The sequence below is a fragment of the Cricetulus griseus genome (genome assembly GCF_003668045.3).
Source record: "Cricetulus griseus strain 17A/GY chromosome 1 unlocalized genomic scaffold, alternate assembly CriGri-PICRH-1.0 chr1_0, whole genome shotgun sequence".
NCBI lineage: Eukaryota > Metazoa > Chordata > Mammalia > Rodentia > Cricetidae > Cricetulus > Cricetulus griseus.
The window spans coordinates 267,705,346-267,732,268 of NW_023276806.1; the positions used below are offsets into that span (position 1 = coordinate 267,705,346).

At 43.5% G+C, this 26,923-nt stretch overlaps 1 protein-coding gene across 13 annotated transcripts in view; it reads right to left on the reverse strand.

Moving 5' to 3' along the window:
• Window positions 1-26,923, reverse strand: part of Ank3 (ankyrin 3) — a 150,364-nt gene that overhangs the window by 53,003 nt on the left and 70,438 nt on the right. For all 13 annotated transcript variants that reach the window (XM_035450605.1, XM_035450601.1, XM_035450599.1 and 10 more), the window contains 3 exons: window positions 16,641-16,747; window positions 11,286-11,510; window positions 8,427-8,581 (listed from right to left, as the gene is read on the reverse strand). In XM_035450605.1, the coding sequence (XP_035306496.1) occupies window positions 8,427-8,581; window positions 11,286-11,510; window positions 16,641-16,747 (487 nt within the window). The remainder of the gene's footprint in view (window positions 1-8,426; window positions 8,582-11,285; window positions 11,511-16,640; window positions 16,748-26,923) is intronic.

Below are 26,923 nucleotides of genomic sequence, written 5' to 3' on the forward strand. Positions count from 1 at the left end.
AGGAAGCAAGCACCGGGAGGCAGGAGGAGTGAACGCCATCCAGTGACGTCACTGTGGAATCCTCAGCTCATGATCAGCAACAGGGTAAGAAATAAAGAAGTCTGATATATATATTATATATATATATATATATATATATATATATATCATTATGTGGGAGGAGATGACCTCCTAATAACCGACTGACCACATTTTTTACATAACCATGGACCTGTCCATGGAACGCATGTAGAAAGAGAAAGAGAGGGCAGAGGCAAACTAGAAGATGTGGTACACAGAATGTGTGCAGTGGGCATGGGCTGGAGAGATGGCACTGACTGCTCTTCCACAGGATCTGGGTTCAAGTCCCAGCACCCACAAGGAAGCTCACAACTGTCTGCAATTCCAGTTTCAGGGGCCCCAACACCCATGGTAAAACACCAATGCACATTAAAAAAAAATACAAGGAGGCAGGGGGCTTGTAGAGATGGCTCTGGCCAAAAGCATTGACTGCTCTTGCAGAGGCCCTGGGTGCTATTCCTAGGAGCCTCATCATAGGTGCTTCATAACCACTTGGAACTCCAGCTGCATGGTATACAATTCTTCCTTCTGGGAGACCCTCTGCCCCCCCATCTTATAAAAACAGAATACTTAATGAATATTTATGGGCTCTATATGCGTAACAACAGTAAATAATAGAGAATTATGATAAGTAATAAAACTACATTTTGATACAGACTTCTCTTTAAAAAGGAGCTGAAACAGTGGTAAAATGATATAACCGAATGTTTGAAAACTGCTCAGGGAATTGTTTGAAGAAGAGGGAATAAAAGAAGGCATTATGTTAGGAGAGGAATGGAGAAGAAGTAGGGGGCAGATCTAGGAGGAACTATATGAAATTCTCAAAGAATCAACTAAAACATTAAAAAGAAAAAGGATGCAGGATACTGAAGACCCAGCGGTTGGGAGAAGGCCATGAGTGGGAAGAACGCAAACTCTCAATGCTTGGCTTCAACTTGTGGCCACTACCACTCTCCGGGGTAGCTTTTCTCACTCAGTGCTTTTGATTCCGAAGCTGGTGTGCACTGAAAGTTAGGTTTTTCTTATCCCCAAAAGATGAATTAACCACTGTGAAACCACATTAAACTAATGGTTGTTGGGCACTGATGGGCTGGCATATGGTAGTGGCTAAACCAGTAACCAAGAAACAGGGAATTCAATCAACAATGAGAGAAGTATAAACGATTTCCCCTCTGGAGAACCCACAAGCCTTCATATCACACTTTAAAAATACAGGTAGCAGGGAAGTAGCTATTGTGTGCTCTTCTAATAGTTTTTATAAAGAGCTCCACATAAGGGCCAGTGAGATGGCTTATTAATTAGTGGGTACCAGTAATTGCCCTACAATCCCAGTGACCCACATCAGGTCCATGGAACCCATTGGAGAATCACAGAACCTGATGTGGGATGCCCTTCTGTGTGCTGCCAATGTGTTTTATTACCATTGGTTAATAAAGAACCTGATGTGGCCAACAGTCAGAATAGAGCCAGGTGGGAAATCCAAGCAAAGCTACAAGGAAAAAGAAGGTGAAGTCTGGAGAAGCAAGATGTTCGATAACTAGCCACGAGCCTCATGGTAAAATATAAACTAATAGAAATGGGTTAATTTAATTTGAGAACTCATCAGGAATATGCCTGCGCCATTGACCAAACAATTATAATTAATATGAAGCCTCAGAGTGGTTATTTGGGAACTGGCGGGTGGGAGAAAAAAACCTCCATTTATAAGAATCGATTCCTGAAAGTTGTCCTCTGGTCTCCACAGACATGCCCACAGTCACACAAAAATTAAAGATGATTTTTAAAAAAGACTTTGAAAAAATTTATGTGCGACAAAGTGCTTTAGACTTCCTAGTTCTTAATCCCCAGTGAGGTCTGCTCTGGCCATATGTTTGTAATTCTAGTTACTTACTGTTTAGGGGGTGGCCTAAGGGAGTTAAAAACTCATGAGGATATATAACTCCTCTCACAGTTTTGTATTACAGAAATAAAAAAAAAGTCCTTTAGATGAGTCAGATGACCACACAACCAATAATAAAGTCTGACAATACCAGTATCTTTCAGGGGAGGGGTAGGATGAGGAATGAATTTATATATATTGAGATTTTTAAGTGGTCCATTATTTAGAATGGAGGAGTAGGTATATATGAGCAAGAATCTTTGCTTAGCTTTCCTCCCTTGTATGGAGAAAATGTCCAGAAGGGAATCCATACCATATGAATGAGATACCTGTATCACACTCACTCCCACGGAGTCCCTACCATGGTGGTGCACACCCTTCCTAATGCCTCTACCTTTTAATACAGTTTCTCAGGTTGTGGTGACCCCCCAACCATAAAATTATTTTGTTGCTACTTCATAACTGTCATTTTACTACTGTTATGAACTGTAACATAAACATTTTCAGATATGGAGGTTTGCCAAAGGAGTCATGACCCACGGGTTGAGAACTACTGCCCTAGTACTTGCAGAGTCCAAGAAACAACTGTGTTGTTTGATAACAGTATGACTCTTAGTTCCACACTTTGATACCACTGTCTTAGACCGGGGCCTGAAAGCCTGCTTCTCCCAACTGCTGAGGTCAGAAGATCTTAGACTTGCCATGTTTGGCAGTGACGGTTTTAGTGGACTCTCATCCTGGCCTTAAAGATGTAGAACTCAGGAGCTGGAGGGTTGGACCAGGGGTTAAGAGTACCTCCTGCTCTTCCAGAGGATCTGTATTCAGCTCCCAGCGCCCATGTTTATCTGGTGCCTTTGCTCTTAGAGGCTGTTTATGATCTCGTTAGTGTGAGTGTGACCCAATTTGTGTGAGTGTGACCAGGTTGGTGTGACTGTGACCAGGTTGATGTGAGTGTGGCCTGTTTGGTGTGACCTGTTTGGTGTGAGTGTAACCCAGTTGGTGTGAGTGTGGCCAGGTTGATGTGAGTGTGACCGGGTTGGAGTGAGTACAAAGTCTAAGGAAAGAAATACAGATGCCTCACCATTGCCCAAACAACAATTTCTGTTCTAGGGTTTAATTTCTGCTCAGTTACATGTTCTGCCCAGCCTACTTAGCTATCTGTGAAGATAGAAACACTGTTTTTTTGGTAAAATTAGCCCTTCATGCCTCTCTCCAAACATTTACATGGTTACCACTATATTTATGGAGAAAAGCAATCAATGAAATTCTATCTTGAAACTGGATGATGGAAAACGCCTCAAAGTTAAACACCATCCACCAGGGGCCCATATACACCACATCCAGGTTTTACAGCTTAGACCTGATGTGCTGGGCACACTGGCCTCTGCAGGCAAGCCACACTGAAGGTGGCTAATGCTGATGCCCAACACACAAGCTAGGTGTGATGCCTGGAGCCACGCAGCTGAGGTCATTACTTGGACCCACTGATGGTCATAACATCTACTTGCTGGCAAATCCATATACACAGACCATATGAAAGAGGGAATTATAAATGCCAGTTTGCTTTTGTTCAGTTTTCATTTCCCAAGTGTCTGGTTTCAGAAGCTCTTTTGAAGTATTTTTCCTTTTGCTATGCAGCAATCTTTATTCAGTTGGTTTAAAATGACAGTTTATGAAAATGGATTGAAAATATGTAAACATTTTGTCATGATTTGTTTTGGGGATTTGAAAGTAAATTGTATTTATTGGATGCTTCAAGTGCAATCTTGAGTTGGGAAACATTTTCCTATTTGGAAAAATTTTCAAAACTGTTATACCACATGATTCCAGCAGATGGTGCTGTGTACCATGTACAAAATGTAAAGCTTCACGTTCGGCTTCCCTGCTCAACAATGACTTGGCACTTTGAAAATTACTGTTTGTCTCAAGCCTGATAAAAATTAAAGTGCATTGAACCGAAGTGCCAATTTTGAATCTAGAATTTACTTCCAGTATACTGTTGACACAAATTTATTTAGAAGTGGGTATATTCTTCTATCTAGTGTGGGTTACAGTTGTACCTCATTTTCATTTTTATCAGCCACTTGCATCCACCGCCTACTGCAGAGGACTGTGGATGATAAGCCATTTCTCAAGGGCTTTTATTTGTAAGTTAGGGACCGCTGAGGAGGAAGGGCTCTCTAGCGCATGCTCCCAGATTTGACGGGACTACAAACAGCTCTTAGGACCTGACTTTGGAGGCACCAAGTTTAATTAAGGTTTCCATTAAATTGACAGCAAGGATTCAGTTTGGTACACAGCTTGGTGATGGAGTGTATGCCTGTGAATTTTGTTTAACCATCTGCAGCATCTTTCCCTCTGCAGAGACATAGATAAGATCTCTGTCTGCTGCCAGAGATAAAAGCTGCTTCTGCCACCTGAAACCCGAGTTGGTTAAGGGCAGGCTCTCCACACCCAGGAAAGCAACATGCCATCCTAGCAGCTTACCTAACAGCTTGGCTAGGATGCCTGCTTAATTGACATAACCACTGATGCTCTGGCTTGCTGAACAATAATAACAGTAGGGGCTGGAGAAGGTGCCTCGGTGGGTGCAAGCATGACCACCTGAGTTTGGATTCCCACTACCCCCTTACAAAGCCTGGCAGCCCAGCATTGAAGTCAGGAGGTGGAGGATGGGGTGGAGACAGGAGGAGAGCTGGGGGCTTGCTGGTCACTCAGCCTAGGTGAAAAAGGGAAAGCTCCAGGTCCAGTGAGAGACCCTGTCTCAAGGCAATAAAGTTTAGGGTAATAGAGTTGCACACCCAAAGGCCTTGCCTGGGACACACACACACACACACACACACACACACACACACACAGAGAGAGAGAGAGAGAGAGAGAGAGAGAGAGAGAGAGAGAGAGAGAGAAGTAAGGGTTTATTCTGGTTTAAGGGTAGAGTTAATTCATTGTAACAGGAGCTTAAAGCAGCCTTATCCAGCCAGGAAGCTGGAATGGTATTTGTGCTAGCTTTCTCCTTTGATACAATCCAAGACCCCAGACCAGGGAATGGTGCCACTCACTTTGAGGGCACCTAATGGTGGGGTGGAGGGGAGAGGGCTCTTTCTCTCACAGGCAAGCCTGAAGCTTGAAAATAATATCTCCCAGGTGTGCCTGAGTGCTTGCCTCCTGGATGACTCCCAGTCCTCTCAGGACAAGAATTCATAGCAACCGTCACTACGAGCATGCTTCATTTGCAAATGTATAGAAGTGAATTTGTGTACAGTACAGTACAGTACAGAGAGGCAATGCTGGGCATGGTCACAGGAGTTAAGTGGCCCTGTGCAGCAGGCATTTCCGCAAGAACTCTGCATCTACCAGTTCATCCACTGCCTGGGAGTGGTGAGGCCAGGATGGGAATTCTGGCTTCAATGACTTCCATGGACCATGATGCCAACATCAATATCACACTGGGAAAATAATTGCCCTACTCGGGCCTGTGGTTCCTTGCAGTTGTTCTAGCAATCAATTAACTTTTGTATGCATGGAAAAAATTCGTGTGTTAAAACACTAAAGCCTATCTGATCTTTACAACACTTTTATTTTCCTTTTGGGATGTTATATACTTGTACATGTAGAGGCCTAAGGTTGAGGTCAGGAGTCTTCCTTGAAGGAAGCATTTCTTGAAGGAGGTTTTCTTGCTAAATCTTGAGCTAGCCAATTCTGGCTAGTCTGGCTAGCCAGTTTGCCTCTGGAATTCCCTGTCTTTGCCTCTTGAGAGCCGGGATGGCAGGCAGCTGCCAGGGCTGGGCAGTTTTTAGGGGGCTCTAGGGATCCAAACACTAGCCCTTATGCTTCCATGGCAAGCGCTTTATCCACTGAGCATCTCTCTGCACCCACAACTGCCTTGCTTAGTAAAAACTGGAGACTGGAATGTTGTCTGAGATGGTACTAAATACATGGGTACTAATATTTAGGAAGACTGATTATTTGAATATAGACTAATATAATACACACAGAGAGTAGTAAAAGGAGACATTTATAGTAAGCATGTGTTAGGGTTGGGGTGTTACTGGCCATAGACAATGTATGACACCTATTATGGCTAGACAAACTGTTGGGTTGAGTACAGTAACAGTGGGATTGATTTAATTCTTTAAGGAAGTCTGGAGTGATTGCTCTATTTCATGTGTTACTTTTTATCTAACAGCTGTCCGACAAGAAGCCGGAGGAACACAGATTGAAGTTATGCTTTTGACACATGAGCGTGGGACCCTGAGGGTACTCCTCTTTCACCAGGGGATCACCTGACTCGTGCCAGGGCCCTGCCATCTAACTGTGCTGCACTGCCTCCTCAGGAGGGTTTGAATGAGCTCTGGACTCAGACTTCCTGCCAGACCCTGGGCTCCTCTCACTGGGAAACCTTAATCTGTAGTTGAATCTTCGAGGAAAAGAACTTGCTGACTTTTTAAAAAGAACAAAAACAAAACCCAGAATGATTCCCATCTTGAAGTAGCTGTGGGTAGAGGAACATTCTAGAGATCATGAAGTATCTTTGGGGATCAGAACAGTGGTGGGATGTGGGAGCTGAAAAGATAGTCTATTTGCCTAGCAGCATTTGCACACACCTTGGATCATCTATACCCATTGAATGTATCACTGACTTACAAGGACTGTTCAGGACATAATCTTGGCCAAATCTAGACGCTTCTAGAATTTTCTGATTATCTTATTTCTCCTCGGACATGAATTTGAAAGCAAGTAGGTATAGCTGTAACTCTTTTAAAATGGGTACAACTGGATTTCAGTCACATACCCCTCTGCTCAGAAAGGCAAGCTGGGTAAGTCACTTTGGGTTCAGTGGATATCTGCTTTATGGTCTTTTAAGTAAGAATAAAATTGGGCTGGGGAGATGGCTCAGTGATTAAGGGCACTTGCTGTTGTGAAAGACCCAGGTTCGATTCCCAGCATCCACAGGGAGGCTCCCCAACTCCCGAGGCACCAAGCACACATGTGGTACACAGACACCCATGCAGGCAAGACACTTATACACATAAAATAACAACAACAACAACAACAACAACAATAATAATAAAGAATAAGGTTGCTGAGCTTGTGAGCTATTGTTTTCCTTTTGGAACCTCCACAAGAAAAGGCATTTTTTTTTTTTTTTCAGTATAGACGAAACAGTTTCTTTCTACTTTGGTGTATAGATAGGTAACTTGAAATTGGACAGGTGATGGTGATTCTATCTATACCAAATTTTTATTATGCCCCCTTTTTTTCTATAGATGAAAACAATGGTCACAACAACTGATATTTATTAAAAGCTTAAGGATTATATTTCCTAAGGGCTTCACATAATTATTCATCTTAATGGCAACCCTATAAAAATAAAGAGAACAGTTTCCATTTCTAAGCTCACAGGGGCCCAGGGACTTGCTCTATCATTCTTTAAATACTCCCAATCTGTCTACCTCAATGGTCCACAGTCTGAGCCCACAAGACGCCCCAGTAGATGAATTCCAAGCACAGTGAATAAAATAATAAAAGAGCCGATTTTGGATTTTGATTTTATGGAACAGATCTCCACTGTTCCATAAAACAACTGTGGCATCTACACCAATTAGGAAGTAAAGTCACTGTCACAATTGGCTGGGATTTCTTTCCACAACACCATTTCATGAGTCAGATCTCTAACTTTTCTTGTGTCATGTCTCAAGAAAAACTGCATCAAATGAGTGCTCTTAAAGCCATTTGGTACCCAACACTTACTAAGAAAAACTGATACAGTTCTAAGCATCACAAAACCTCAAGAATGTGCGCGAGCCAGTCATGGGTGGCACACAATTGTAATCTTAGCTCTGAGAAGGCAAAGGCAGGAGGATCCGGTGTTTAAAGTTGCCTGGACTACATGAAATCCTATCTTGATGCCTCCAGACACTTCCTAAAAGAAGAAATATATGTGAAAGAGACCTGCGGCCACATATTAGCCTTACTAGCTCAAAGAATAAGATATAAAAACACATAAACTCCATTAAGTTTTGACACTCATTAAAAAAAAAAAAAAAAAAACCACTATGGCTCAAGCGACAGAAAAAAAAATCACAAAAGATGTTGAAATAAGAGAAAATGGAACAAAAATTCCCAAAATATATTGTAAATGCTCATGCTGTAGTCAAATATTTTATACTCCTATTGGATTTTTTTTTCCCCTTCATGTTACTCTTTTAACTAAAAAATGCCTTCTTAGGTCTTGGAAAGACTGATAAATTTGGTAAAAAAAAAAAAAAAACAAAAAACTAAAGAGCAATGAGCGTGTTTGTCCATATGTGGTGGTGCTGGGGGTGTAGTAGTGTCAGCGTAATGCCATGCTTAGGCATGGGACAGAGCAGTAGATGCTGAAGACCCTGCATTCTGCATCATGCCATGTTCAAGGAGCCTTCTGACACGACTGTCAGTCCCTTGCTTTCTCCCCATCTACACTCATGGAATCGAGGGGCATCATTACCTTCATCCATGCCATTCAGCAGCTCGGTGAGGTCTTCGTTTTTGCTGTCAAATTGATGCTCCTTCCAGGTCTCCCCATTTTCACTCCGAAGAACAATAAGTTCCCGCTCCTTCCCTCTCATGGACCCAAAATGAGGGATTTCTACTATAACAGGGCTAGAAAACAAAAAGCCACATGATTTTTGTATCAAATTCAGTACATGTATAGTAGAATTCTTGTAATAAAAAAAATGAAGTCTCATTAACAGTACTGAGTTGGAAATCGGAGGTGCCATTTGGGTTGGGAATGGTCTTAAAGCTGCAGAATCATTGCTAATTAAATAATATTCCAAGCCCAATAACATGCCATCATTCATTCACAAACAGTTCTTGAAGGCCTACTGTGCGTTAGGCATCATATTGAATTGGGGGGGGGTTAAACACATGTAAATAGGCAATTTGAGTGAAGGAGTTAACGTGACTAAAATAGGCCATAAAGAAAGAAAGCTGGTCCATTTAAAAAAAATTTAAAAACATCAGAGGTACATTATTTAATATGAGATGTCAATGAGCTAAAAGGACACAGTCGTTCCTTTAAAAAAGAAATTCACTCTAATTATGAAGATCATCTCTTTATTTTTTTTCCCTCTCAGTAGTAAAGCAGACATTGTCATAATCTAGTCCCTCCAACAGTTTGCCTGTTTTTTTAGTTAAAATGGTTTCTCTGGTTGTTCCATTTGTGAATAGGTGACTGGTAGCCTCATTGCCTGACCTAACTACCACCTATCCGGGGATACTGGAACATTCTGGAAGAGTACACGTCAGCATGAAATTGTCATAGAAAGACATTAGCCTTTGACAGTGTCCTTTTTCAAACGAATGAACAGGAATGGCTGCAAATTGAAGATCGCCAATCAAGTCCTGAGAAATCATTTCGTTACGTTTGACAGGGTTATAGATAAAAAGGCGGATGGAAGTAAGCAGACCACAATCACACACAGTTCATGTAGTTGGATTGTGCAGCTTTCTCAGGTGATGCTTGATAGACAGTATCATTGTTCTCTAGAGAGGTTGGGTGCAACCTGTCTTAACCCAGCTGTTATATACACGTGGTAGCAACACATAAAGACGTCAGAAGGCAGAACATAAGGAGAGGTTGTCGTAAAGATCAAAACCACAAATAAAACATGAATATCTGATTACTTATAAAAGTATTCATTTCAAATGAGACTGATGAATATCATGATTTTACTTTTGGCCAAAATCATTATAATGTCTTTTTTTTAAGTTCTCTTTTTAATGCCTTTATTCTTTAACAGGTAAAAACAAGAGCGATTATTTCTAGTAGTGTTAATAGTGTTATCAAGAAATTTCCCATAATTTTAAGCTGTACTTTAGACATTAGGTAACATTTTAATTTTTGAGAACAAGATACAATCTTTGCAGGTTAATGTGTCCGAGACTGTCTCTGTGGCTTTGTGTAGGATGCTCGACAATGCTGGAGAGAAGGTATAAGCAGGGTCTTTGACCAATGGGACAGCCAAGCAGGACAATTCAGAACAGGCTTTTCATGCAGACTGCCAAGGCAAACACAGTCAGACAAGCAAACAAACAAACGACACATTTCAGCTTAAACAAGACAAAAGGCATTCGACAACTCAACAGAACACCCCAGCTGCCCCCAGTCACATTTCTTTAAATATCTTGTGCTCTTGACACATTCAAAATTATCTTACTCATTGGTTGATTTCTTTTGCTTCTCAAAGCCCATAAAGATTATACTGTACCGTTAAGTGCTTTCTAAATCTAATCACTCACACAGACACATAAACACAGACACGCACACACGCACGGCATTTGTGGCAAACATTGATTCAAAGCCTGCAAATACCTTCTCTTACACACTGGTTAAAATGAGACGGTCGGTCTAGCTTTGGTAAGTACACAGAGAAGAAACATTTCAAATTAAAGGAGGGTCGACAGATGCACAAAGTCAGCAGAATGCTTGCGGTGAGTCCCACATGCTTCAAAAGCACAAGGTAGCGGCAATGCCATGTTAAGTCAAGCCACTATGGGTGTGTTCTTTCAGTGACACACATCGACTGAAAGCACAAAAAAGAAAACCAAAAAAAAAAAAAAGAAGAAGAAAAGAAAAAAAGGAGAACAAACTGAAAACAAGAATAAGACCATGGGTGTGACAGAAAAAAATTGAAAATGGAAAGGAAAAATTGTAGACAATCTGATCTTGTCTATGAAGATCCTACCCAATAAATTTTGTTCCTTGAGGCCCAAGCTGCAGGATTCGGCTAACCAAGCTCTCGCCCTCATTTACAGGGGGAGGATGGGTGGGAAGGTGCAGTTTACTGAGTAACACATCCATGCAGCAGGAAGAGAAACAAGAAGGGGAGATTGTGAACATACTGTCCATCATGACAGAGCCTGCCTGCCTTGCCAAGTGCCACCTCAGACAATGAAGCAAAATTTAGTTTTCCTTCTTGTAAAATACCCTACCCCAGTGGGTTATGTCTCTCAGAGTTATTTTGAAAGAGACGTGTCTGCAAGGTAGCCATTTATGCAGTGTGGAGCTGTCATTCCACCTGTAATATTTTCTAAGGGTGGTGCCTTGACTTCCATGGGGTGGCCGCAGGGACCCAAGCACCCGCAGGGCACAAAGCATGCTCCTTGGTTAGTAAGTGCCTTAGCGAGTGACTGAGTTAAGGAACCCACAGCCTAATGTGCAGGTTGGTGACCTTTGACACCACACCCAAGTCCCCTGTGAGGTCCATCAAGCCATTTTTACAGTTAATGTCTTGAGTTAGCAAAGACTAAAGGAAAATCAAAGACTTGGTGAGAGGCCAAAGTAAAAACTGGGGAAACTTACCCTAAAAATTGTGCCCCCGCAGGACCCATTTCTACCAGCCTACTGGCTAATCCCTCTCCTTCCACCATGGGGGGTGGGTTGGCCAGCTTATGTCTCTTTACCAGGCGGCAGGTGATTCGGGTGGGGGCCGTACACTTGCGCGGAGGGATGATGATCCGCATCCCATGGTGGCGGCTTCCTCTCATGGACCCCCCTCTCGCGTCCACCATAAAGCTAACGAGAAACCTGTGGGAGGAAGATCACACACCATCACGGACAGAAGTGAACTTTGGCAAAAGAGTTGTGAAACTCAGTGTCAACGTACGGCAAAAGGCAGCTGGCGCATCTCTCTAACACAACAGTTGGAAGTCACTACTGTGGAGTCACATCAGACGTGCACGGAACTCACACTCAGGGAAAAGACTGGAAGACAGCTGGGTTTCGGTGGAAGGAAGCTCTCCCTCCCAGGAGGCAAGGAAGTCACCATAGGCACAGAGAAGAAACAGTGATATTCTTCAAGTTGGAATTAAAATGATCTATGAACGGGATGCAGATAAAAAAAAATCCCCAGCATTTTCTGTAGCCTTTGAGGATGGCTTAGGGGACAAGTCAAGGGCCATTTTCACTCTAGTTTCTCCCCTGACCTATTTATGAGGTCTCATTCCAGTACACATAGGATGAAACTCCACAGCATAGCATAAAACACACAGCTTGTGAGACAAAGGGACAATTCACTCGCACCAACACGCTAAAGTTTGTACTGAGATGAAATATAAAGATAAAAGCAGGTGAGTACATTTGCTAAGATTTTGATGGAAAGGGATTAAATCTTTCCAATAATCATTTGAAAAATAGAGGCCAAAACATTATTAAAACACCTGTATTTAAACATGCCATGTGGTGATAGAAGTAGAATTTAAACATTATTTCTGAAAGTGTCTGTGTTTGTTATCAGCCTCTCTGTCAAAGCAAATAAGGAAAATGTATTTCCTGGATGTAGCTGTATCAGTGGAAAGCCTTCTCTGTTGGCGATGGGCACTTTGGTAAACACAAATCCAACAAGACAGATGGCAACACAAACATCCTTACACGCTGATTTTTAGAGCCAAAAATACACACACAATTGAGTGGCACCAGAGAGTGTCTTCTGCAAGCGCTAAGAAAAGAATCCTATCCACCAAAAATTCTTTTCTATAGAATTATCCCAGCATGGCCAACAGGTCTGAAGCCCCTACAATAGCTGTGGGTTTCCTGGCAAGGAAGACTTCCTCAGCAAACTGGCCAGCCATCCCCAACAGAGAGAGGCAACAGGGTGGAGAGAGCCCTTCGGCTGAGCATGTTTCCATTATCAACTGCTCACCAGTGAACTGGGCTCACCTCTTGCTCAGGTTTTGGATTTAGCTATTTTTTCTCTCTCGTGCTCTTGAATTACGCTAGCTATCTTGAGAGACTTTTGCCTCTAGAATATCCAAGTCAGGAGAGGGGAAGGCTGTCCCCAAAACAAGGAGACAGTAAAAAGAGTCTCCCCTCTCTACTCAACGAAAATGGTTATCTGCTTCCATTCACCACTCAGGGTTCCACATGAATTATTCCAATGCAAAATGGTCTCCGGCTCATGTAAAATCGTTGTGAAGTGCTTAATTTTCTTAGATACACGTGTACTACATACTGTGCGTGCGTGCACACATGAGCACCAGCTGATTTCATTCAATAACAAAGGCACTACAACATGATAAGGGGACAAAAGTCTCAGTTTTCTCTGTAATTAGTGGTGAAGATTAATTACCGCTGGGTGTATGAAGAAGGGCTCAGCACAAACTCTGGGCTTGAACTCAGGTTGTGCTAGTGCAAATGCACACTGGAGTGCTTGTCTGGATTAGGGGTGTTGCACTAACAACAGCCGAGCCTCAACATTGCAGACAGCACTTCAGACTGGGTTGGCATATTCACCACGTGGCCTGCAGGGCCCAACAGAGTCCCAGCACACAATGTCAATGGAATCAATCTATGGTCAAAGATTTCCTTTGTGTGCTTAGAAACGTCATAGGTGAGACCTGGCTATTAAGACTAATGAATAGATGGGCAAACAGAGATGCAGGGTGACGTTAGCTAAGTGGTCTGAAGGTAGCATAGGGAGGTTTGGGGGTGCCAATATAAGACCGTGTCAGCTACAAAGACTATCAGAATAAGTGGAGTGAATAACTAAGAGGATTTAAATGATGAACTGGAAGAACCTCCTACTGGACACTCCACAGAGGGAAGGTGGAGTGGGTTAGACAGGACATGAGTCTGCAAATGACACTGTGGAAGACAGCGGTTTTGTTTTCCAAACTCATTCTGTACAAGATCTGAGCAAAACCCAAACGACATGCAACACAGGTTGTAGAAACAAAGAGAAACACACAAAGGCGATGCTTCTAAGTTCCTGTGTTATGTTACTGTTCAGATGACGTCACGAGTGCCACGATGACCCTACAACTGCTACTCAGAGGCCTCTAGTTTGGCAAACAGCAGGGTGACATGTGCGGACATTCTACAGACACTGACTCTGTCTAACTGAGGGATTTCACATAAATGAAAAAAGACACAAAGGACACGGTTATCACCTTGAGTCATACTGAGGCAGCGGAGACGAGTAGCTGCAAAATAATTTAGAAAGCAAATGGGAGAAATTAATGTACGGTCATTAGAAGCAAGCAACAGACAATGTCAATGACAAGCAAAAGGAAAAACTCAGAAAATGAAACCACGGCACTTAGCATTTGTGGGACAGCCTGTAATAAATGTTTGCCTTAGCTGCCGTAGAACAGGGTCCTCACACCTGACATCAGTACTTTGAATTCCAAGTGGGGTGTCTCTGGCTGTCATTACGTTTGCTGTGTACACGTCTATCTTCAAGAGAAATGAAAGAAATATACTCTGATACATTTATTATTTTAATGTGTGTACATGATGTATATGTGTAAAGGATATGTGTGGTTCCTGTGAGAGAGAGTGTGTGTGTGTGTGTGTGTGTGTGTGTATGTATGTGTGTGACTGTGCCACAGTACACACGTAGGGGTCACAGAACAGCCTTGGCTGTTAGTTCTGTTTCTACCTGTTTGAAGCAGGGTCTTTTGTTGTTCACTGCTACAAACGCCAGGCTAGCGGGCCAGCCAGCTTCCAGGGACTCTGTCTCTGTCTCCCATCTGTCTTTGGGAAGGCTGGAAGCAGAGTTACTGCAGCTACACTGGCCTTTATGTGGACTGGGTGGATATTTGCTCAAGTGCTTTATCCACTAAGCCCTCTCACTAGTCTAGTGTTTATTATTTTAGCAATCATTTTCCTCCCTTTTATACGGTTATCAGTTATCTCACAGGTGAATTACCTACTGAAGAATCCAGCATACAAAAGTGCACTGATTATCAATTCACTTGTCACAGACTTCAGCCGTGAGACCAATGAGGAACTCCTTAATGAGGCTCTTATCAGCACTTCTGGGGCACATACAATGGTGTGTGACATTTTAAAGTCAATAAAGTCATTTTAAAGTCATTTTAAAGAAAATAAATTCTTTATTTTCTCTTAAGATTCATTTCTTTTTTTCCAAATATAACTTAATTGCAATTTTATTTCAGAAATGTAGAAGGTGCTAGAGTCAGTTGGAAGCTTTCAAGTTTATAGTTTCTTTTTTACAAATGGAAGTTGCAGAGAATAAAATCATTGATTAAAAATGGGTTCTTATCAAAACAGCAGAGCACACTGCTCATGGGGACACTGGATCAGTTTGTGAAGTCAATCTATAATACATTTGATGTTTGTGTGCACATATGTATGCATTTGTGTGTGTGTAAATGAAAGTGGTTGGGCATGCTCCTGTGTGTGTATAGACATGTGGTCGGGCATGCTCCCGTGTGTGTGTATACACACATGTGGTCGGGCATGCTCCCGTGTGTGTATACACACATGTGGTCGGGCATGCTCCCGTGTGTGTATACACACATGTGGTCGGGCATGCTCCCGTGTGTGTATACACACATGTGGTCGGGCATGCTCCCGTGTGTGTATACACACATGTGGTCGGGCATGCTCCCGTGTGTGTATACACACATGTGGTCGGGCATGCTCCCGTGTGTGTATACACACATGTGGTCGGGCATGCTCCCGTGTGTGTATACACACATGTGGTCGGGCATGCTCCCGTGTGTGTATACACACATGTGGTCGGGCATGCTCCCGTGTGTGTATACACACATGTGGTCGGGCATGCTCCCGTGTGTGTATACACACATGTGGTCGGGCATGCTCCCGTGTGTGTATAGACATGTGGTCGGGCATGCTCCCGTGTGTGTATAGACATGTGGTCGGGCATGCTCCCGTGTATATATACACATGTGGTCGGGCATGTTCCCGTGTGTATATACACATGTGGTCGGGCATGCTCCCGTGTGTGTATACACATGTGGTCGGGCATGCTCCCGTGTGTATATACACATGTGGTCGGGCATGCTCCCGTGTGTGTATAGACATGTGGTCGGGCATGCTCCCGTGTGTATATACATATGTGGTCGGGCATGTTCCCTTTTGTATATGCACATGTGGTCAGGCATGCTCCCGTGTGTATATACATGTGGTCGGGCATGTTCCCTTTTGTATATGCACATGTGGTCAGGCATATTCCTGTGGGTGGCATGCTCCCATGTATGTGCATGCGGTTAAGGTGCTCCTGTGTGTCTGTGCATGTGGAAACTAGGGATCAACTTTGGGTGCTGTCCCTCAGACCACGTTTACCTTGCTTTTGAGGCAGAGACCCTCGCTGACTTGGAACTCAGGCCTGCAGACTCCAGTGATCTGCCTGTCTGCACTCCTCTCTCTCCCTGGGATGACAGGGGTGAGCCACTATGCCCGCCTTTTTAAATGTGGGTTCTGGAGAATCCAAACCCAGGTCTTCATACTTGTGTGGCAAGCACTTTACTGACTGAACTATTTCCCCAGCTCTACACTTAGTATTTTTATAGGAAAGAAAAATCAGATACATATATTTTTTAAAAAGCCTCATTTGAGGAAAATAATTAAGAAAAACAACTTGGTTTTATATCTCTTTCAGTGAAAAGGAATTTTAAAGACTTATAGAAGATCGTAACAATCAGGAAATTTTGCTATGTCAATAACCAATTGCTTTCTAATACTCCACTTTTAGGAATAAATGCAGACAGACTTGTCCCCCAAAATACTTATTAAATGATTACAAATGCAAACCACACACTCTCACAAATGAGCATATATTTCACAGGTGAATATGATCAGGGATATGAAGGTTTTCCATATGCATGGATAACTAAATAATAAATGCACTATGAGTGTAATGGAATAGAGAGATGGCATGAGAGCACTTACCCAGAATGCACAGGGCTTGAGACCAGGTTCACATTGTCTAAGGTGTCTGCTGCCCAGCTGTAGTGTCTGAGAGAATCTGAATCAAACTCCCTTGTGAATGTTAGGTGCTGAAAAATAAAACAGAGCGTGCTATCAACCACCTACGGAAGACACCAGTTCTCTCTATACATACAGAATACCTCTGCATTTCTTTATAAACCTGGATAAGCTAACATTCAATATAAAGAATTTGCAAGTTTTGCTCACGAGGTCTACATTAGGTTCTGTATAGAGAAGAGCATTTAATAAATAAAGTCTACTGACAAAATATTTCATATGGAAATCCTAAGAACGAACTCCAGCATTATCTGTATGGTAAAGGAAACACGGAGAACATTAATTGGTTCAAATGAATCCTACAACTTTAAACTCTCGCCCCTGCCCCCATTCTCAAAATGCAGATTCAATCCTGATGACTGTGACACGCATGGATCACTGTGGCTGGCAGCAGTCTAGACTCCCACCAAGAAAGCCCGAGGAAGACACAGAAACTCTGCAGTAGCAGAGGGCAATAGACAGCCTCTGAGTGGAAGATCTGGAAGCCAGGGATTCACTTCCCATCATTTCTAACTTGGGAACGTTTGTCCATTGTAAATGTGGACAGAACAGGTGTTTGCGTCTACAAAGATGGCTGCTGAAGAAGAGGAAGCCCGAGAAGGTTCTGATGGAGAGTTGGGTGGCCTCAGGCATACTGTAGACTTCTAAGGACACAAGCTACACTGTGGAGCTAAAGCAGAAGGGGAGCTGGAAACCCCACCAAGCACGGGAGAGCTTGTCGGCACTTCCATGGGAGAGAGGATGAAGACGTAGAACTTATCACAGAAAAGGGGACCCAGAGCTCATGCCAGGATTGCAAACAAAGATTCAGGAGGCTCCAAAGTACTTGCCCCTCATTGCAACAAAAACTTGATGGGACTAAAGTGGCCATCAAGGGCAGAAGAGATATCTCCGCAGTAAAAGTGCTTCTGTGTAAGCCTGCTGACCTGAGTTCAACCGCTGGAACCCACATTAAAAAGCCAGATGTAATACAGGCATCTATAATGCCAGCATTCCTACAGAGAGGTGGGAAGTGGAGACAGCAGACTTGGGCACACCCCACACACCCCACTTTCTCTCTCTCTCTCATAAAAGGGAGAAAACTATGAGAAATCAAAGGTCAACACAAGAGGCTCAAATTCTCCCCTACAAGCAGATCAACAAACACTTCTAGAAAGCAAACTAAGTGAAGTAGCAGATAACAAGGAACACGTGTGTCCTCAGAGGATCCACTGCACGCCAAAGAGTGTGGGAGAGGAAGACACCACTGTGCCCACCAGGGTGCATCAGCAAGAAGCTTCAGAACCTAAGGACAGGCATGGCCACAGACTGCAACCCTCCATCGCACTGCAAAAAGCAAAAAACATGACAAAGGTGATGGAGTAATTAATCCCTCAAGTGTTCTAAGAGGAAATGCTTTATCAGCTCACAGTTCCCTCATTAGGCAAACCAAGTTCATAAAGAGGTATTTCCGGATACTTAAAACCTCAAAAAAAAAAAAAAAAAAAAACGGATTACTCATACAGTCTCCAAGGATAATACTTCAAAATATACTCCAACCAAATGAAGGACTAATTCAAAAAGGAAAAAGGAAGGCACGGAATCTAATAGATGATAAAACAAAGGGTATGTCAAAATGATGCCAGGCCCAAGAGTGGATCTGTGCAGTGGGCTTCCAGGCAAGTGAAAAGGCTCTGAGAGTCTCACACTAAGTAGACAAGACTGACAGCACAGGGACAAGGTACGGACACATTCACAGCAGATTTGTATCATGTGAGGAAGGCCTTCGGGATGGGTGACTGGTATGTACAGAGAAGAAGAAAATAAAAATTCTAGGGAATTTTTTTTAAAGAGTGAAACGGAAATTCAAGTTTAATAAACAATATATTTAAGGGTACTACTTTTTTTTTTCTCCCAAGACAGTTTCTCTGTAGCCCTGGCTGTTTTTGAACTCGCTCTATAGACCAGAGTGTCCTTGAACTCAGAGATTCACTTGCCTCTCTCTCCTAAATGCTGGGACTAAAAGCATGCACCATCACCATCTGGCTTTCAAGGGAAGTACTTTGAGAGGCATAAAAGTATAAATAAGAGGCTGGAGAGGTGGCTCAGTGGTTAAGAGCACTGGCTGCTCCTCTAGAGGTCCTGAGTTCAATTCCCAACACCCACATGACAGCTCACAGCTGTCTGATTCCTGCATACAGACATATTTGCAGGCAAAACACCAATGTGTATAAAATAAAATTAAATAAATTATAAAAAAATAAACACTAGTCAGGTAGGGTGGCAGAAGCCTGTAATCCTAGCACTTGGGAGATAGAAAGCCAGATGCCCTAGACAAGGGAGACCAAGACATGAGACCCCATACCAAAAAAAAAAAAAAAAAAAAAAAAAAAAACTTGATCTACATGAAACACATGTCTATGTATGAAACACAGATAGAACCCCAAATAAAATACAACTCCCTGGGAAACAGGCAGATCAGAAATGCACATGGTTGAGGAAAGGAGATGGACACAAACATCACAGCTTCCTTTTCTAACTGGAGAAACCAAGAAAATAATTTCCCCATTAGAGAAAAATCCACCAAGAAATAACACACTTTTTTTTTTGGTCTTTTGAGACAGGGTTCCTCTGTGTAGCTTTGGAGCCTATCCTGGCACTCGCTCTGAAGACCGGGCTGGCCTCGAACTCACAGAGATCCACCTGCCTCTGCTTCCCGAGTGCTGGGATTAAAGGCGGGCTCCACCAACGCCCAGCGAAATAACACACTTCTTATTTGGAGACCTGAAAACAAATACTAAAACTGCAACCAGAGAAAGTCCTGGGAAGAAAATGAGGTTGCAACATACATGCAGGGACGGCATTTTCTCCTAACAAGTATAGCTTGTATAGGTTTGCTTCAGCTGGGGATGTGGGTCAGTTGGCAGAGTGCTTTCCCAGTGTGCAGAGGCCCTATGCTCGAGTGATGCACAGCACAGGATAAACCAGTCATGGTGGTGTACACCTGAATCCTGGTACACTAGATGGTCAGGGACTCAGGGTCATCTCTTGCTATATACCGAGTGATTTTGAGTCTAGCCTAGGCTACATGAGACTGTACCTCAAGAAAACAAAACAAACTAAGCCAGCCAACCAATCAACAACAACAACAACAAAAAACCCTGAACTTGCAAATATACCCCAAATGACTCAAATTGTTTATTTTGTGTGTGTACGAGTAGGTGCATGGTGTGTGTGTGTGTGTGTGTGTGTGTGTGTGTTATGAGTATCATACTTCGAAAGTTGTTTACCTTGGTTTTTGAGATACAAGGTCTCTCACTGGCTTGGAGCTTACCAATTTGATCAAGCTGGCTGGCCAGCAAGCCTTAGGGACCTTCTGTCTCGACCTCCTCGGCACTGGTATTACAAGCATGTGCCAAGCCTTACTTTTTACACGGACCTGGGGCCAGGAATCAGAACTTTAAGGACTAAGCCATCTTCTCAGCCTTAAAAACAAAAGAGCTCTGACATTTCCAAAATAACCATATGTACATATGTTATTATATGTAGCTTACTATCTATGCCCTAGGAAAAATTAAAAACTGAATGAGGAATAGTTATCACTGCATTCATCAAGAGAAGACATAGCCAGTGTGTGTGTGTGTGTGTGTGTGTGTGTGTGTGTGTGTGTGTGTGTAATTAAGAATTTAAAGCTGGGGCTGGAGTGATGGCTCAGTAGTTAAGAGCACTAGCTATTCTTGCAGAGGACCCATGTTTGGCTCCTAGCACCCATACAGAGCTTACAACCATCTCTAACTCCAGTTCCAGAGGATCCAACACCCTCTTCTGGCCTCCACAGACTCTGTATACACTTGGTAGAGACATATACACCCAGGAACATAAAGACCTAACAGAAACCTTACAAATAAACAAACAAGAAGAATCTAACACAATTGGACAGAACTGAGACCTTAACCTCGGATAGCAGTAATTCATTTCAGAAACTCACTTTCAGCCTGGTCATATCTACTAACTACTTAGACCAGTGATTACAGATGCCAGCAGCCAACTGTCAAGGTAGGGTCAAGGACTGAATGCAAAGCCACTTCAATATTTTTGGGGTGGGAGGGGTTGTGGGGACAAACTACAATTGTAATGTGTGATGCCCTGGGGTTATTTTCCGCTTGGACCCTTTTTGTTTTTTTTTTAAGTCTGATAAATTAAAAATCTTCTGCCTCTTTGTTAATGACAGTAAATTATTTACCTCCAGCACTCAGAGAAATGTACTGGTGACATTAATTATTGAAACCATGAATTATACCACACAGAAAGGTATTCCAACATCATGTAATATTTACTAGGTGGGATGTGACAAGTTGCCAGGACCCCACTCCCCCCTTAGATACACTCTCTTTCCTCACCGGTTGTTGCTCGTTGCCACACATCAGAGCCTAGTCACAACACAGCTGAGCAGATGGTAGACCTGACCACACCTAGAATGTTCCAATGTGCCCCCAAAAGGTAGCACTTCAATCCAATATTAGGTGCCAGAGTAATTTCTCCTCGGGGTTCACTTTTCAGGTTTATGAGTGGCCCCAATTGAGTCTGAATAACTTAAATATTTGCTACCAGAATGTTCTTCCTACAGGGAAGATTTCTAAAACAAAATAATGACAACTCAATCCAACCTGCAGTTTCATAGGCAGATCATGACTTGCTAATTTCCTCTCCAACTGTCTCTGGATAATTTGTACAGCCTACAGTTTAGATAAAACTGAACTGTGACACACCAGCATCTTCTTAACTTTAGAAAAGCAATATTAATTTAGATATGTCCTGACACAGGTCACCATGGCTCCAAAGCATAGCCTTAGCTCTGTACCAATAGCCATTTAAAAGGGTTAGCAGGGTGTGCTGTTGGATGACCACTAAATATGAAGCAATAGCTATAGGCGTGGCTCAGTTGGCCAAGTACTTGCCTAGCATTCATGAAGTCCTGGGTTTGACCTCTAGCACCACATACCTAGGCATAGTAGCACACACCTGTAATCCCAGCGGTTGCAATGTCAAGGCAGAAGGATTAAGAGTTTAAGGTCACCCTCAATTAGGTAGTGAGTTCTGGGCCAGCATGGGCTACGTGAGACCCAGTTCCTAGGTCTCATAGCATGGAGATGGTGCCTAGTGAAGAAGTTCAGCTTTAGGGCTGAGAGACATTAGCTGAATTTGGCAACTCCTTTTGTCACTTCCTATGGGTGACCCTTGCCACAGGTTACTGATTAGAGGCAACTCAAAGGTGATTGTGGGCCTCTCCATGCCCAATTTTCACATCAGCTCTAGAGATGTGGGGTGATTATCTCCAGGAAAGGAGCTAGAAGGGCCTGCTGAGTGCTGTCCAGCAGCCACACGCCTGTGCCAAGGCCTGAGCATAGAGACAGCAGCTTTTCTCTCTCCAGCATCCACTGCTGCGAGTGTGCTGGCTGTCCCATATACTCTTCTGGCCATGGGTAAGGGAGTGCATGTATTTAGGGGATTAGTCTGCATACCCACTTGGTACAAACAAAGCCAACTTTCAATAACTGCCCCTTCCCATGGACCCAGGAGAAGCTTTGCTCTACCGTTTCCCTAGTAACATCTGCTGGCCCCGTGATCCTTGGCATGTTTCTCCATTTTCACAGAGTCTTTGTCTTTTAGTCATTGATAAAGTCTTGGTGAGGCTGTAAATAACACCCTGGCACCAACACCATATGGGCAAGAAGCTATAATATGGTATCTTTAAATGTAAAAAGCCTTCCACACCCTCTCCAGAGGACGTTGGTTGGTACTAGTTATTTGTTAAAACATGATGATTTATTGGGGGGGGGGGAACAAACCCAAAAATGTTCCAGTTTCAGGCCAAATCCTGGGACTTTATAGATATTTACACAGGATCAACAGACAGCTCCCATTTTTATAATATAACTGACAGCTCCCACTCTGCTATAACATGGCATCTTGGAAAAACCTAGGTCTGATTTATTCACTCAAACAGCTCTTGATCTTTGAAATTTTATCTTGCTTTTGAGACAGGTTCCTGTTCTGCTGCTCTGGCTACTTTGTCCCAAACTTACTGTGGAGTCCAGGTGCTGGGATAACCAGAGTAGGTTACCACCTTGGCTTTCAATTCTTTTCAACAGTGCTACAAAAATTCACAGTGTAGTAACTCAATAGTAAAGACTGCCTTAGCTTCTCCGAGTCCCCAGAACCCTTTAGATCTCAGAGTGATTACATTCATTTTACAGTTAAGGAAATGGAGGCTCCCAAATGACTTAAAAAATTAGGCAACACAAAGGTAGCAGCTGGCACACAGTAGTTTCAGTGGGACAGTATACTAAAAAAACAGTTAACAGTCACTTCCCATGTCAAAGAGAAGACCTACACTCACATTATTTCATCTTGGAAGTGACAGTAGGGGCACTATGACAATCAAACTACACAAACTACAATATTCGATTGAGTCCAAAGCCCGACTAATGATGAGGTCACTGTCTCCATGAGCTTAATATTTTCCAAAAATAGCATCTTAGCGGCCCTACACATCAGAGGGAAGAGGAGAGTAAGAACACACTGGCCTCATTAACCGGGACACACCCTGAAGTCCAGGTCCACAAATAAATAGAACACATTGGTCTTACAAACCGGGACACTCCCAGAAGCCTGGATCTGGGAATAAATACTAAGTACAGAAGAAGGGGGCAGGAAGGGAGAGGGGAATGGAGAGAGGGAAGAAAGAAAAGACGGATGAAGAGGTAGAGGAAAGGGAGAGAGGGAGAGAACAAGAAAGGAGGGAAAGTGGAGAAGAAGAGAGATATATCTAATTGGCTCTCTTTTCGACATTCCCAACTGCTGACTTTTAGCCCTCACTGCTGAAAGTTAGGGTTAAGACTCAAGGTGGATCTGAAGCCCCCAACTCTCCTGGACTGTCTGCTCTCCTGCTCTGAGACTGGGGAAGGTGTCTCCCGCCACCAGTGTCCAACAGGTCACCTAGCAACAAGTCACACACAAAACTCATGGGCATCTAATCTGAAGAAAAGCAAATGTGATTTTCTGGAGTGACAGCTGGGATGAGGCAACCAAACCAGTGTGTGTCAAGGAGAACTCCAACCCCTAAGCAAACGGGACAGGGCCAGCATGGGGAGAGGGGAGCCTTGTGGCTGACTCTCTCCTCGGTCAATGACCATGAGGACAAGGCTCTGAGTAAGGCTGTATACTCCACTGCACAGATATCCAAGTCAAAATCTTGTGGTGCCTCCCTCTGGATGCATTGCAGGGCAGTGAGTAGGTAATATTAATGTCCCAATTCCCTGTGATCATGGAATGATCCACGTAATGCTTCGAAGAGTCCATATTGCAAACCACAAACAATGCTTGTCCTGGAGTTAGCTTGCAGAGGCTGGTCCTAGGTCAGCTCTCCCTCCATTCCATCTAGTGCCTTCCCAAATGTGCCAAGCTCCTCCTAGCATATAACAGATCCAAGGTAGGGTAGGCCAGTAGGATTAGTTTCCTATATTACCGTCTTATATCTTATCTAGTACCTTCACTGATCTGCTGAGACCCTTTCCCTCTAAGCTTGGAAGTACGGGGGAGGGGTGGAGGGGTGGAAGGGGGTGTTGCAACCCTCTAATACAGGTCCTCATGTTGAGGTGAACCCCCAACCATAAGATTATTTTCATTGCTATCTCATAACTGTAATTTTGCTACTGTTATGAGTCATAATGTAAGTATCTAATAGACAGGATATCTGATATGTGACTCCCAAAGGGGTTACAACCCACAGGTTGAGAGCCACTGCCCTAAAGTCTGCAAATGTAAGAATTTGCTTTGTGCTGCAGGCTGCTGCTAAGATCTCCACCTCCCTCATTCCAGGTTTCCTGCTTTCAGTATCTGGCCTTCATTAAAGAACCTGATGGGGCTGCAGAGGTGGCTTAGAGGTTAAGTGTGAGACAGCTCTTGCAGGGGACCCAAGTTCAGTTCCCAGCCCCACATTTCTTGGTACACAACTGCCTGTAACACCAACTCCAGAAAATCTGGTACCTATGGCCTCTGTGGGTGCCCACATGCATGAGAGAGAGAGAGAGAGAGAGAGAGAGAGAGAGAGAGAGAGAGAGAGAGAGAGAGAGGCCTAGATTGCTTACTTGTTATCTGTCTCAGCTCATCTCTCTTAAACTGAGAAAGAATCTTCATTCCTTTAAGCACATGGTAGTCTAATGAGCCAAGTCAAAAACAGTCTGGGGACATTGCTTCTTACATTTATGTAGTGTTGCATCTCTCCATGCAAACTTTTAGGGTCAGTGCACTCTTCAGACCACACCACGGGGAGAAGAAGAGAGAGCAAATACCGGATTGAAGACACTGGCTGAGCTGAATCAGAGACTACGGAGAATGCCCAGTGTAGAAAGAGCACTTGCCTTCCAAGTACCAAGATGATCCGGGAATCTGGGGCCAGGCAGCAATTCTCCCCACCTCAGTGTGGAGCCCTTAGAAACAGCTGCACTCCATCTTGACTTAAGGTCAGAGAGGTCGAGCCTATTATTGGCTTCTTCAAGGTTAAACCACAGTATGTTTGGACTAAGGTGTGGCTATTGTATGTTTTCCCTAGACAACAGGATATTAGGACTAAGGTGTAGCTAATGGGTGTCTTACCTTAACAAACAGGATATTTGATTTAGGGTATGGTTATTGGAGTCTGGGGTGTTAAGGAGGTAATTATATTTGTGTGTTCCTTGCATCTTGGTAAGGTAGTCTCTTGCCTTCCCCTCTTTTGACTGGGATATATAAGAACTTTGAGTAATAAACTTGGGGCTGATCCCAGTATTCACTGGGTGTCCTCTTGACTCTATCTCTGTCTCTAGTCAGTTTCTTTCCTCAATTCACACTCCCCTTCTTGGGCACAAACTGGACAGGCCGGCAGATCCCAACAGATGGCCCATCAACATGGGGCCCTTGACAGATGCTGTCCAATGTGGGGACCTGACACCTCAGTATGCTTCAAGACAGGCCAGTCGTTGGGTCAGGGTCACTCCACTGCTTAGGAGGAGTTAGGACTTGGGCTCCAGGCATCCAGCAAATGGAGACTCTAGCCTCAGTTCTACCAGCTAAACAGTGTGTGACATAGAGCAGCCACTTACACTCCCCACTGCCAGGCCTCTGCAAACTGCAGATAAGACCTTTTTCGGCAGAGTATGATGGGGTTCAGCTGTGACCCCAGCACTCAGGAGGCTGAGACAGAAGTCTCGTTTGAGGTGATCTGAGTTTGAGCCCTGGAAAGCCAGATGTGGTTGTGCACATCTGTAGCCTCAACACTCCTGAGGCAGACCAGATGGAGCAAAACTGGAGACATGAGAAGGAAAAGGACCTGAATGGAAGGGAGCCTCTCCTAGCTAAGAAGAATTCCAGCATCATCAATGATAGCTATAAAGGATTCTGGTATAAAACCGATCTTGCTTTCATATATAGATACTTAATGTTCAGATAGCTGTGACCAGGGGTAAGGCCTGCATGCATATAACCTTGGGCAGGACCTCATCATTATCTCCAGATAGAGCCTGAAACTCTCACACAAAAAGTTACCCTGTGGGTGAGACTTTTTTTTTTACTCTATCAGTTGTGATCCTATCAGGTGCTCTCAGGAACCTCTCACTGATATGATAGTAACTTCAAATTCCATCGAAATCCTTCTCATGATTGTTGTTGTGAAAATAACACACTTGGTCTCCCCCAGAGGCTCTGGGCAGCCTTCTGAGTGCCTTTCCTTCTCATAACGGCTTAAGCCTGTATTAAAATATCCCCAGGGAAGTCTGCTCTGCCCTTCATAAACTGGCTGGCCCTGACCTTCTTTTCGCTGTCAAAGTCACAAATCCTGTTTTGGCTGAAACTAAGGTCCCTAAAACTCTTGGGAACATCATTGGCTGCTGAGGGGGACAGCAGGGAGCTGGGTGCTAGAGAACTGTCCAGAAACCTGTGAGTCAGCCAGCCTGGAGTGCACAGGTAGCCAAAGAAACAAGACAGGCCTTTCAAGAACTAACTGCTGCAAAGCTGTCCTCTGATCTCAACACATGAGCTGTGGCATGCACATGTCTACAAACATACGCACACTACACATCATACGAACACATACACACAGACACACCATCCGCACACCAACGTAAACAAGTTGGCAAATGGCAATATCTATTCATAGGTGGTGTGATGCT